Raw genomic sequence first — 14,626 nt, 5'->3', positions numbered from 1 at the left:
TTTAATTTTCTAACTTGCAGTAATTTCTCTCTCTCTTCTTTGCAACCATGTCCTCTCCTCTGCCATCAAGTACTATATCTCTCATGTCACAAACAGGTCTGGGCTTCATAACTAAGCCACCCGAGGGTGGGCTCTCCATTGGATTCACCCAGGTACACCCAACCACCCTTACTGTGTCTGGCACAAACTAGGTAGTCAAAAAAAAAATATTAACGAGTAAGTGGGTAAGTGTGAAGAAGACCTGAGATTCCTTAAGTAAAGTAGATGGTGGGTCACAAGGGTTTCTTGTGGTCTTGGCAGTGGGAGAGATCAGGGAAAGCTGGGGACAAAGCTGGGGTGGAGTCTTCTGGCCATGGCAATTCAAGCACATACACAGGAGTACACTGAAGTTGGGGTATAGTTTTCAAATCATTACCCATGCAACTATTTGTTCCACATTTCATTAAGGAAATAATGAAAATGCTGCCTTTGGATAAGCAGTACACTTTTTCTATCAAGGACTTTCTTTTGTGTTATTTTCCTGAAAAAATCAAGGTAGGCAGGTCCACTATTAGTATTCTCATTTCACATGCTGGGAAGCTGAAGCAAAGCAGATGAATGACTCAAACTGTTCTGTTCTCATATCCCTAGCTGCCTGGCTCCTCATAATAAGGGAATGACAGAAAAAATGTTCTTACTCTATTTTCCCTGAGAATGCACTCAGTTGAGAAATAAAAACTTGTATTATTAATACTTATTTTGTATGAAGTTAATGTTTCAAAAAAAAAAAAAACACTTTGAGGTCTCATGTAAGTCCAGATTGTTGCCATTAGTCAAGTGACATGAAAAATCTGTTCTGTTTTATAGGTTCATTATATTAGGATATTAAAGAAGGCCTGGATGCACCACTTAGCTTGAGTTTGGTGATATGTTTGATAGTGGTCTATGAAGTCATTCTTATTAAATCTGATCTGGTTTGTGTGGTAATATTGCAGTCTTCAACAAAAATCAAGGTAAACAAAATTAGCAGTACGTTAAAATGAATCATATTGGAAATCAGGAAGGAGGGGAGGAGTACTTGAGTTCCTACAGGGACTTAAGTTTAGGTAATTAAAAAAAAAAAACACCTTGATTCTCTATCTTCTTGAAAAATTTAGCTTTAAAATATAAATCTATTGCAGGTCATGCTTTTGTATTTGGGCTATCTGCCATAGAGGAACACTGGCATTAAATATAATTAAAGTGGATCATAACAAAAGTGTAGACCAGCTTCTATGGAGAATCATTAGTGGCTCAGATGAAAACCCGTATTCTTTTTCTTTTTTGGCTGCACCTGCGGCATATGAAGTTCCTGGGTCAGAGACTGAATCTGAGCCACGGCTGCAGCAAAGCTGGGTCCTAACACATTGCACCATAGTAGGAACTATAACAACCCATATTCTTGCCCAGACCACTAAAATATACTTCCTCAAAGGGTGACAATCCTTTTACTATTTACAAGTTATATAATAAATGAAATACAAAATTTAGTAACTGCAATCATTTTTTAAAGTCACTAAAATTTGTATATGTTTAAAAACCACACAAATTCGAGTTCATACTTTACTTAGAGCTAAGGAAAAAAAACACCCGCTAGCATATATTTAGATTCTGAAAACATGTTTGTAGAAAACAAGTCTTTTGTCATCAGTCTATTTTCTATACCTTTTGCAACTGATTTTAAGTACTTTATATTTTTAATTTCTAAGAGGGATTACAATTTTAGTTTCAGAAATATAAAAAGATGGCATCAAAATGTCCTACGTATTGGTAATCTTAGCCCAAGAACTTTTCATGCTTATTTTGGATTCTGAGGTAATAGTCTTCAGAAACAAATCAGCGCAAAACAAAACAGGAAAGGGAAATATTCATGTTAGCTGATGGAAACGAGTTTGCTAAGGCAAGCCCTAAATGCGCTTATCTCTGGCATGTTCAGTATGGAATGCATAGTTGATTTTCATTCAGCTACCAGAGAAAGGCATTTTACAGTGACAGACAGCCTTATCAAAATTATGATTAGCTGGTGTCCTCTGCGGGGAACAGCAGTTGGTTAAGGAAGACTGAAGTGAGAGCTCTTACCAGTTTTCTCAGGAGTGATTTCCTATCATGAGTATTTGGCCAACTGGTGAAGTCTAGCGTGAACACGTAATTTTTAAACGAATGAGCCTAGAACTGCTAACATGTTTCAAAGGAGCACTAGTAAAAGCTAATCTCTAAGAAGTAAACCATCAATTTATTTAATTTTCAAGAAGTTTCTTCACTAAATGTGTTATTCCTAAGATTAACATGGGTCACTCTGCTTAGATTGTTTACAGTGCTTTTTATTGTATCTAAAATAATTTTATAATACACAGAAGATGAAAGCTCATATTTGTAGCATATAGTTTGATTCTTTTTTTTTTTTTTTGTCTTTTTGCCATTTCTTGGGCCGCTCTCGCGGCATATGGAGGTTCCCAGGCTAGGGGTCTAATCGGAGCTGTAGCCACTGGCCTACGCCAGAGCCACAGCAACGCGGGATCCGAGCCACGTCTGTGACTTACACCACAGCTCACGGCAACGCCGGATCTTTAACCCACTGAGCAAGGGCAGGGATCGAACCCGCAACCTCATGGTTCCTAGTCGGATTCATTAACCACTGCGCCACCACGGGAACTCCTGATTCTTTTTTTTTTTTTAAACCCTTTGTCTTCTTAGGGCCGCGCCCATGGCAGATGGAGGTTCCCAGGCTAGGGGTCTAATCGGAGCTCTAGCCACTGGCCTACACCAGAGACAGAGCAACGCCAGATCTGAGCTGCGTCTGCGACCTATACAACAGCTCACAGCAACGCTGGCTCCTTAACCCACCGAGCAAGGCAAGGGATCGAACCCACAACCTCGTGGTTCGTAGTTGGATTTGTTTCCACTGTGCCACGACAGGAACTCCCTAGTTTGATTCTTTTATATGCATGATTAATCAAAATTGTGTATTTTAAAAAAATTCTTTAATTTTTGTTTTTTTAGGGCCACACCCACAGCATATGGAAGTTACCTGGGCTAGGGGTTGAATTGGAGCTGGAGCTGCAGGCCTAGGCCACAGCCACAGCAACACAGGATCAGAGCTATGTCTGAGACCTACACCACAGCTCACGGCAACACTGGATCCTTAACCCCCTGAGTGAGGTCAGGGATCAAACCCGCATCCTCATGGATATGAATTGGGTTCGTTAACCACTGAGCCAGGATGGGAACTCCCTCAAAATTCTGTCTTTAAATGGCAACTTGATATTTTTCAAATTCTACACAGGAACACTACTATATATCATTTATTTTAATACATTTTTAGGATTAGCTTTATTAACAGTATGACATTTTCATGCATTCTTAAACTTTACACTAGTTTTAATATTCACAATGTTTGATTAAGTTCAATCAACAAATATTCAAGCCTGCAAGAGAAAAGGATAAAATGAGATTATCTTTTTATATAATCAGCTAAATTATTTTTAAGAGTAAAAAGTTAATACTGGGATTTAAAAACCTAAATTTTGAATGTTATTGTTCATTATTCAACCATATGTATATTACTTTAGGCTACGGGACTGCCCATCAGCCTTTCTTGTCGGAGAGCAATTAATCTCTTGAACCACTTTTCTTCAGCATCAGCTTTCTCAATAAATAACTGAAATAAAAGAAAAAAAAAGAAAAAATGTTATTTTTTGACAAAAAACTTGGATTTGACCTTACATAAGACAGACAAGTCACCTTTAGAGAATAGATCCTTTAGCGCGAGATATGGATACTGTTTAATTCTTGATGGCCTCCTAACTGAAGATCATCTATTTGGAATAATACTCAGAAAGGACTAACATCAACATCATTGGTTAGCAATTTTATTTTATTTTTATTTTTATTTTGTCTTTTTGGCATTTCTTGGGCCGTTCCTGCGGCATATGGAGGTTCCCAGGCTAGGGGTTTAATTGGAGCTGTAGCCACTAGCCTACGCCAGAGCCACAGCAACGTGGGATCCGAGCCGCGTCTGCAACTTATACCACAGCTCACGGCAACGCTGGATCATTAACCCACTGAGCAAGGGCAGGGATCGAACCCGCAACCTCATGGTTCCTAGTCGGATTCATTAACCACTGCGCCACGACGGGAACTCCTGGTTAGCAATTTTATATCTCATTTCATGAAGTTTGTTTCCTACCATCTTTCTGAGAGGCACAGTGGTATGACGCCATTTCACGGAAGACAGCAGAAATGACATGAATGACATGTTTGCAGTCAATGAACCAGGTGCAGGAGAGCCAGAATTAGATCTTTTAGTGCCAGATTAAAAACAAAACAAAACTCCTCATTTTGCCTATTTTTCTTGCCCACAGAAAGACTCTTTTAGAAGTCAGGTAACACGAGTTGGACCAAATCAGATTCAAATTCATGTAACACCTCTAAGGGCTGGGGGTGAGCTGCCTGTTTTTAGTAAACAGAACCTAAGAATTCATTTCCTCCAATAGTCTTGTCACCAACACAGAAGGACCACTGTCTGAATTATCTTTAGTCAATTAGATTTAAATTGACATTTTTGGAGTTTCCATCATGACGCAGTGGTTAACGAATCCTACTAGGAACCATGAGGGTGCGGGTTCGGTCCCTGCACTTGCTCAGTGGGTTGATGATGCAGTGTTGACGTGAGCTGTGGTGTAGGTTGCAGACGCGGCTCGGATCCCACGTTGCTGTGGCTCTGGCGTAGGCCGGTGGCTACAGCTCCAATTGGACCCCTAGCCTGGGAACCTCCATGTGCTTCGGAAGCAGCCCAAGAAATAGCAAAAAGACAAAAAATAAAAAATAAACTGACATTCTTTTTAAAATTTTTATTTTTCTTATTTTTAATATAGTTGATTTACAATGTTGTGCCAATTTCTGCTGTACAGCAAAGTGACTCAGTCATGTGTATATTATATATACATATGTATACACACACACACACACACACACACACACACACACGTACACATACACACACATTCTCTTTCTTACATTATTTTCTATCATAGTCTATTCCAAGAGACTGGATATAGTTCCCTGTGCTGTACAGTAAGACCTCATTGCTTATCCATTCTAAATGCAATAGTTTGCAACTACTAACCCTGAACCCCCAGTCCATCCCAAACCCTTTGCCCTCCTTCTTGGCAACTACAGGTCTGTTCTCTGTGTAAACTGACATTCTTAAGGATCTTACATTTGGATGGGCCAGAGAATTGTCATCTTGGTACTTGATAGCAGTAGGGATGCTGCCAGGGTCTATTTCTTTCTCATTATTTGGTGGATCAGCTACTACTGATGCTGGTCCTGATGTTGCAGCTGCATGCTTCACTTCACTAGGCTCCACTGACTAAAACATAAAACACATGTTATTAATTGGACTACAACATTCAATTAATATTTTGCTTTAATAACATTTCTGATTTTAAAGTTATTTCTGACAATAGTTAATAATATTTCTAATAATTGCTCAATTGGCCTCCTCTGAGATGATATGAACCATAAAGAGGACCTAGGTTATTAAATAAGAAACAATTATTCCTAAAACAAGCAAATATAAAAACATGGTGAAAACGTTATTTCTTTCTTTTTGTCTTTTTGCCTCTTCTGGGGCCGCTCCCAGGTTTCCAGGCTAGGGGTCTAGTCGGAGCTGTAGCTGCCAGCCTATACCAGAGCCACAGCAACGCGGGATCTGAGCTGCATCTGCGACCTACACCACAGCTCATGGCAACGCCGGATCCTTAAGTACTGAGCAGGGCCAGGAATCGAACCTGCAACCTCATGGTTCCCAGTCAGATTCGTTAACCACTGCACCACAATGGGAACTCCGAAAACGTTATTTCTTATGATTAATCTATTTTTAAGAAATTGGTACTCATGAGTCTATACCACTGAAAAAATATACACATTTCATATATCTAAATTCTATTAATTAAAACAAGCTCAAAGGATCTCCATTTAGTTGGTCCCTTTAGGAATAAAAAGCAAATTCAAAGGATATTATTATTATTTCTTAATAACAGCCTTACTGAGATATAATTCCATTTCACAATTCATACAGCTTTTATTATATCAATAGAGTTTTTTATTTTTTTAATTAAAAAAAATTTTTTTAGGGTCACATTCGAGGCATATGGAGGTTCCCAGGCTAGGGGTCCAATCGGAGCTACAGTTGCCAGCCTACACCACAGCCACAGCAACCTGGGATCCGAGCTACATCTGCGAACTATGCCGCAGCTCACAGCAACGCTGGATCCTTAACCCACTGAACGATGCCAGGGATCAAACCCATAACCTAATGGTTCCCAGTTGGATTTGTTTCCGCTGTGCCACGACAGGAACTCCCTCAATAAGACTTTTTAATTATCACCACATGCAACTTTAGTACATTTTCATCCTCCTAAAAAAACCTCATACCCATCAGCAACTGCTGCTCCCCATTTCTCCCAACCCTCCCGTTCCTAGGCAACCACTAATCTATTTTCTGTCTTTATGGATTTGGCTATTCTGGACATTTCATATAAAAGGAATCATATGTTATGTGGGTTTTTTTTTACTGGCTTCTTTCATTCAGCATAATGTTTTCAAGGTTCATCCATGTTGGAGCATCTACCAATATTTCATTCCTTTTTGTTGCCCAATCATATTCTATTGTATGGAATATTATGTGCCATGTACTATGCTAAGTGCTGGGGACAAAAAGACGAATGCCTCATTGTTTCTGCCTGGAAGGAACCAGGAGTGCAGTGTTAACTCAGGTTAATTCCAGTATCTCCCTCCCTAAGAGAGGAGAAGCCAGGGAAATGGCTGATTAACAGCAAGATTGCAGGGATAATATGAAATGGATTAGATGAGAAATTGAAATGAAAAGTTAAAATTAAAAAAAATCTGGATAATTGGGAGATTAATTCCACTATTTAGCCTTTTTTTCCCCCCTATACCTATTGGTTCTATACCTATAGTTTTTCAATTTCCATTTTCTTTTGACTTATCTACTTCTGAACATCCACTCCTCTGAATGAAGTGCTAAATAGATTTCCCTGGGGAAAACATCTAGAAAAGGAAATATGCATGAATTAGTTAATTCTTTATTAGAATAATTCATCTCAGAGTTGGAGATCCATCTATTTAACTAGTATTTATTGAGCACTACTGATTGCTCAGCACTGGGTACACAAGAGAGAATAAGAACATATCTTCTCTGTGAAATTGGAGATTACATTTTGCTAATGGAATGACAGGTCTCTAACAAATAAATACAAAAATATATACATAATTACAAATTGTAACAAGTTACATAGAGATGCTTAAATAAATATTTGCAAATTTGATTTGGCAGTTTTCTTCTTATACTTTGGAACCAATTCTTTTCCCCCCGGGATTGCAAGCATTTCCTTGTCTCCAACATACTGGTTGTAGAAGACTCGATATACGGACTCTCTATAAAACTGAATAAGCCCAATATTCTGCACAGGGGAAAGTGAGAAGTATACTAATCCAATGAGGTTCAGGACATCATTTTTTTGTACTCTATATTGTCATGCAGGGAATATAAAAGCATGGCATTCTGCATATTTAGGGCTTTGATAGGGCTCAGCTAAGAGATTGGCTGTCCATGTTGAACTACCTTGAAAAAATGCAAGGTGTTGTTATTCTGGTTGGCAAAGATGTGTTTTGCACATATTCAAGGGGGCAGAGATAGCATTCTATTATAAAAACCAAGTAATGTGATTTTGTTTTTACCTACACAGTAAAATTTTCTTTGAGAAGTGCTTATACACACATAAGGAAAAGTTCTCAAGGGTTAGGGTCAGAGTGTAGAAGTTTTTATTTAATAATGGGTAGTCAAAAATGTGTGAAGAGGACCATTAATTGCTTCTTTATTCAAGTGAGGAAAGCTGTTAGAGAAAATTTGAATATAAAAAAATGCTCAACATGGCCACTATCAAACAGTTGGCTTTGAGTAGCACTGCCACCTCGTGGTTCATTTTGGAAAACTTTTAACATGTACTTAGAACAAATGACCTCGCTGCTTAAATTTAGTTACCCTCTTTTGAACACAGGTGGATAGCTGCCAAATACAACAATTTTAGGATTGAATAATTGGTAATAAGCATATTTTGGACTGCAGTTTGAAAACAAGCTGCATCGTGGTTCCTCACACTGATGATATAGCAGGAACTATCTGATTATCACATATTTCTCACACTTGAGAAATACGATTGCAGAGAGTTAAACTAGCTCAATCAATATGTGTTGCAGGAGACACATGTCTAGCATGTCATTGGTAATAGCCACTTTTCTGGTAATAGCTCCCTAGCTAAATTAGTGGAATTAACACTGTTAAAGACACCACCAACTGAGAGGTTGGCTAGTTATAGAAAAGCCTCTTTTAGAGATAAAAACTATACACCACTGTGTGTAGAAGTGTCCGGGAGAGAAGGATGTGGAAGGTTGGGTCATACTTTAGTCCTCAAGAGAGTTAGTCTTTGCTATGCATCAGGGTTAGTCCATCACATTTCCCTGTGACCTGGATGAAATGGTCCTCTAGATAATTTACCTCCCTTTGCTAAGTAATCTCCTGATAAATAATTCAGCTTCTTGGGCATCCTGAAACCTTACCTTATACTGCAGACACAGACATTTTAGAAACTGGAAAGGGATATCATCACTTTTCTAAACTAATAAATTGACCCTCTGTTTTATATTACAGTTGAGTGCGAATTTATTCATTGTTGGCCCATCACTGCCCTTTTGATCATTCTGAAATGTGATGACTAATACAAGTCCAGCGTTGACTGGCTAAAACTTCATATTGTTTTACGTATATTCATCAAGGTAAATTTCATCTTCTGAGGCTTTTTAGCACATTCCCCATTGGGTCACTTTAGTGCGTACTTTCTTCACACATCAACAAGAAATATGCACTGACTGAGTTCACAATTATGAGAGGTATTTGATTAGCAGGAAAAACATGGGCTCTGGAGTTAGATAAATTTGGTTTGGATGCTGCTTTCTTATCATTTATTAGCAGTTTGACCATGGGTTATAAAATGTGTTAAACTTCAGCTTCCTCAGCTATTAATAAGGGTTATTAGGATACTATATAAATCATAAATGTTAAATGTCTAGTATCAATGGTAGTTATCATAATTTTGGTAATTTTATTTTAAAATATTTTAAAAAGTGCCTCCAGGAAACAACATTATTTTATGCCATTTGCTTAGAGTTTTAATGTTTCCAAATAGTTCTATTGGAACAAATTAGTTCACAGCTGATGTCTATACATGAAACCAGGAAGTTACTGTGTAAAGTAATTTTTAACTATTTGCTTGGTAATATAGTAAGTCACCAAGCCTCAGATAAGGAGAATTTTAGGGTCTATAGACCATAAAAAATTACACAAAACACTCTTTGGCCCAACCAAAATGGGAATCATTGCATCTACAATTCCGCTTAAGGAAGCCACAGATAAATGCAGCCCTCATTGTTCAGTAAGGGAAGACGGTGGAACAGCTGCAGGAAGAGGATTAACAGCTTTCACTTTCTGAGTACTTACTAGATGCCAGGCACTTGACTGTTTTATGTAAAGTATTTTGCTCTTCCTTATTGAATCCTCTGCTATAGGTATTATTCTCATTTAAAAGAGAAGAGAGCCAAGGTTTAATGAGGTTATTACATAGTTTAAGGATATATAGCCTGTAAATGGCAGAATCGGAATGTGGTTCCAGGTCTGATTCTACATCTCATGTTTTGACCACTGCTTCCTAATTGCTAAATGCAAGATTTATTGTAATTTGATTTGAATTTTAGAGGAAATAAATAAAATTATTGGGAAAATATTTTAACTAAATACATTTCTAAGTGGTTCAATCCATAGTGCTGGATTATTATTTCCAGGCAGCTTCTGCTTCTCTATCATACTTACCCAAGCTGGAACAAGCCAGTTCTAGGCTTTCCAGATTGATTTTATTTCTTTCTCTGAATTATTGTCAAGGGGAACCTCTTTTTATTTTTTTTTTATTTTCCCACTGTACAGCAAGGGGGTCAGGTTATCCTTACATGTATACATTACAATTACATTTTTTCCCCCACCCTTTCTTCTGTTGCAACATGAGTATCTAGACATAGTTCTCAATGCTATTCAGCAGGATCTCCTTGTAAATCTATTCTAAGTTGTGTCTGATAAGTCCAAGCTCCCGATCCCTCCCACTCCCTCTCCCTCCCATCAGGCAGCCACAAGTCTCTTCTCCAAGTCCATGATTTTCTTTTCTGAGGAGATGTTCATTTGTGCTGGATATTAGATTCCAGTTATAAGTGATATCATATGGTATTTGTCTTTGTCTTTCTGGCTCATTTCACTCAGGATGAGAGTCTCTAGTTCCATCCATGTTGCTGCAAATGGCATTATGTCATTCTTTTTTATGGCTGAGTAGTAATCCATTGTGTATATATACCACTTCTTCTGAATCCAATCATCTGTCGATGGACATTTGGGTTGTTTCCATGTCCTGGCTATTGTGAATAGTGCTGCAATGAACATGCGGGTGCACGTGTCTCTTTTAAGTAGAGTTTTGTCCGGATAGATGCCCAAGAGTGGGATTGCGGGGTCATATGGAAGTTCTATGTATAGATTTCTAAGGTATCTCCAAACTGTTCTCCATAGTGGCTGTACCAGTTTACATTCCCACCAGCAGTGCAGGAGGGTTCCCTTTTCTCCACAGCCCCTCCAGCACTTGTTATTTGTGGATTTATTAATGATGGCCATTCTGACTGGTGTGAGGTGGTATCTCATGGTGGTTTTGATTTGCATTTCTCTTATAATCAGCGATGTTGAGCATTTTTTCATGTGTTTGTTGGCCATCTGTATATCTTCTTTGGAGAAATGTCTATTCAGGTCTTTAGCCCACTTTTCCATTGATTGATTGGTTTTTTTGCTGTTGGGTTGTATAAGTTGTTTATATATTCTAGAGATTAAGCCCTTGTCAGTTGCATCATTTGAAACTATTTTCTCCCATTCTGTAAGTTGTCTTTTTGTTTTCTTTTGGGTTTCCTTTGCTGTGCAAAAGCTTTTCAGTTTGATGAGGTCCCATGGGTTTATTTTTGCTCTAGTTTCTATTGCTTTGGGAGACTGACCTGAGAAAATATTCATAATGTTGATGTCAGAGAGTGTTTTGCCTATGTCTTCTTCTAGGAGTTTGATGGTGTCCTGTCGTATATTGAAGTCTTTCAGCCATTTGGAGTTTATTTTTGTGCATGGTGTGAGGGTGTGTTCTAGTTTCATTGCTTTGCATGCAGCTGTCCAGGTTTCCCAGCAATGCTTGCTGAATAGACTTTCTTTTTCCCATTTGATGTTCTTGCCTCCCTTGTCAAAGATTAATTGACCATAGGTGTCAGGGTTTATTTCCGGATTCTCTATTCTGTTCCATTGGTCTGTCTGTCTGTTTTGGTACCAGTACCACACTGTTTTGATGACTGTGGCTTTGTAGTATTTCTTGAAGTCTGGGAGAGTTATGCCTCCTGCTTGGTTTTTGTTTCTCAGGATTGTCTTTTGTGGTTCCATATAAATGTTTGGATTGTTTGTTCTAGTTCTGTGAAAAATGTCATGGGTAATTTGATAGGGATTGCACTGAATCTGTAGATTGCTTTGGGTAGTATGGCCATTTTTACAATATTGATTTTCCCAATCCAGGAACATGGAATATCTTTCCATTTCTTTACATCTTCTTTGAGTTCTTTGATTAAAGTTTTATAGTTCTCAGCATATAAATCCTTTACCTCCTTGGTCAGGTGTATTCCGAGGTATTTGATTTTGTGAGGTACAATTTTAAAAGGTATTGTGTCTTTGTATTCCTTTTCTAATGTTTCATTGCTGGTATACAGAAATGCAACTGACTTCTGAATGTTAATCTTATATCCTGCTACTTTGCTGAATTTATTAATCAGTTCAAGGAGTTTTGGGGTTGAGTCCTTAGGGTTTTCTATGTATAGTATCATGTCATCTGCATACAGTGACAGTTTGATCTCTTCTCTTCCTATATGGATGCCTTTTATTTCTTTTGTTTGTCTAACTGCTGTGGCCAGGACTTCCAAAACTATGTTGAAGAGCAGTGGTGAGAGTGGGCATCCCTGTCTTGTTCCAGATTTGAGTGAGAAGGCTTTCAGTTTTTCCCCATTGAGGATTATATTTGCTGTGGGTTTATCATAAATGGCTTTGATTAGATTCAGGAATGGGAACCTCTTTTTAAAAGATAACTGAAACAGAGAGTGAGTTTCTCTCATACAGATTTATGAAGGTTGCTTGCAAAATGAAGAGGCTCCTGTTCCATCAATCCCTTTCAATCTCTAACAGTGGCTTCTGAACTGAAAGTGCAAGAAAAGCTATACTGAGTAAATTCTAACTCAGCACTAAAAACTAGAGCAAATGAAAACTAATAATTAAAATAACTGATAATGGTGGTGCCTCTGAAAAAAGATGTAAGTGAAATTCCTTTATAGTAGTCCCATGGGAAGCCCATTTAATCATATATAGTGTTTTGTTATAGATTTGGGAAGAAGAATTTTTCTCTTGGATCTAACCAGTTATTGTAAGATTAATAACCATAGGAAGTAATATTTTAAAACTTTTCTAGGGCCTACAGCAAAGTAAAAACATTATTAATTCTGGAAATCAAATACATAGATATTATTACACTTACATATTTCAACAGACTTATACGGTGAAATTAGATAGTTAAAGAATTTCTATGTTTCTCAGCAAGGGGTCCATCTTATACCAGCAAAAGATTCAGGACAAATAAGGGGCATATTAGAGAAATGTAAATGGGGTAAGGTGTTTATACCTAAACAGATTAAGAACCTGCAGTAGTAGAAGTTTTCAAGCACTATACTTAGTTTATAGAATGTACTTAGATATTGAATAATTTAGATGCTAGAGTATATTATTTAGAAATAAACATTTAGTAGATCAAGAACCACGTTAGATATTTGATAATCATTATACTTATTCCTCAGTTACTCTAAAAAGTAGGTTATTAGCTCTATTTTATGAATTTGGAAACTGAGGTTTGGAAAGAGGTTGAGATGTTTGCTCAAAATCATAAATCATGGTAGGAAGTGTAGAAGTTAAGGTTCAAACTCATATCTCCTTGAGTCCAAAGCCTAAGCTCCTTCCACTACATTTTTAAGCTGTATTTAGATGAATTTCCTTGTTCACTGCTATTTTACCAGTTACTGAAAGAAATGCTAGTATCTTGAGAGAGAGGAATGGAATTAAAAATAAGTTTACTATCTTAATAACTAAAACCAAATAGGAAAAAGTTGTTTACATGAAAATTAAATGTATTAACCATAGAGAAATATTTCCATGGAAAGAAAAATGCTAGTTTATCTTAAGTGCATCCAGTGAGAACTGGGAAGTCAGGATGAACTCCAGAAAACAAATACAACAAAAGTAACTTCAAAATAAATTATAATTCTATTAGGACATACGAATGGCTTCAATGTATAAGAGTAAGATATTAAATAAAATGAGCAACTGTATTTCTTAATGCTCATTTCACAGCTCCTTTTTTTAGGAGTTGTGGTGACACACTACAAAATGTTCAACTGAAATCAGCAAAATAACAAGGCAGGGAGCAAGGATCAACCAAGGCTGTCTAGTGCAGTGTGCCTGTCATCCTGCCTGTGCTCAATTCATGTTTCCAGAATGGATTATTTAAAAATGTATATGGTAACTGAAAAGGCATCTGTCTCACTAGTAGCAAAAGAAATGCTGATGGAACAACAAAAGGGAAGTTTTTACCTATCAGGTCAATAAATATGAAAAAGTCTAGACTTGGTATTAACCAGGGTGTGAGAGGCAAACAGCTCCATGCACTTCTGGGTGGAATTTGAATCAGCACAACATTTTGGGAGAATGACTTTGAGAACATGCATGAAAATAAATAATATTAACCTTTAATAAATAACTCCATCCTGAAAAATTTATCTTAAGGTGATAATAATGGATATTTTACAAACATGTATATAATATCTCCAAACTTACAACTACTTAAATATCTACTATCAGAAAAAAAAGATAAGTGAATTACTATAAATTCATCAACAGAGTACTCTACAGTCATTAACATATGTATCGATAAAGAATATTTTTGATTAAGTGGTAACTATACCATGTCTCTATTACAGGTATGATATTAAAGAATACATGTATTTCACAGTAGATAGCCTTTTCTTACTAAAGGAATACAAATTCTAAAAAGCAGCCCTGATAATGATTGAAAGAATACATGAAATATTCAACAGAAACAATATGACAATCAAGCCTGCTCTTAGTAGAGCTGAATAAATGATGCCCATATGGGCAAAGAGTACAGATACATGTTACTATTTGGGTAATAATTTTATTGCTAAAGTTCTTTTCTAACTTTTTTCTAGCAATGTCAACTCAAAAAATAGACGTATACATTTGAAAAGAAAACTGCATGTTCATGAAATGCATATTGCTATTACAGAACTGTCATGTTTACATTTTACTTTGTCTTAGTGAATTTTAAAAGAAAAATGGCATCAGATACATTTTTAC

General features: G+C 37.1%; 1 protein-coding gene across 1 annotated transcript in view; it reads right to left on the bottom strand.

The window, feature by feature from the left end:
• Window positions 1-3,319: 3,319 nt before the first annotated feature.
• Window positions 3,320-14,626, bottom strand: part of RSRC1 (arginine and serine rich coiled-coil 1) — a 439,307-nt gene continuing 428,000 nt past the window's right edge. Inside the window, exons 11-13 of the mRNA XM_084989968.1 lie at window positions 5,237-5,389; window positions 3,583-3,676; window positions 3,320-3,443 (exon numbers count right to left, since the gene is read on the bottom strand). Coding sequence (XP_084846094.1) covers window positions 3,584-3,676; window positions 5,237-5,389 — 246 coding nt within the window. The 3' untranslated portion in view covers window positions 3,320-3,443; window position 3,583. The remainder of the gene's footprint in view (window positions 3,444-3,582; window positions 3,677-5,236; window positions 5,390-14,626) is intronic.

This window comes from Sus scrofa, chromosome 13, assembly GCF_054392235.1.
Source record: "Sus scrofa isolate SSC_HxYL_T2T_F1_AM1 chromosome 13, Sscrofa_HxYL_maternal_Yorkshire_Landrace_v2.0, whole genome shotgun sequence".
Taxonomy (NCBI): Eukaryota; Metazoa; Chordata; class Mammalia; order Artiodactyla; family Suidae; genus Sus; species Sus scrofa.
The sequence above is the reverse complement of the archived record's forward strand: the minus strand, read 5'-3'. Positions and strand labels throughout refer to the sequence as shown.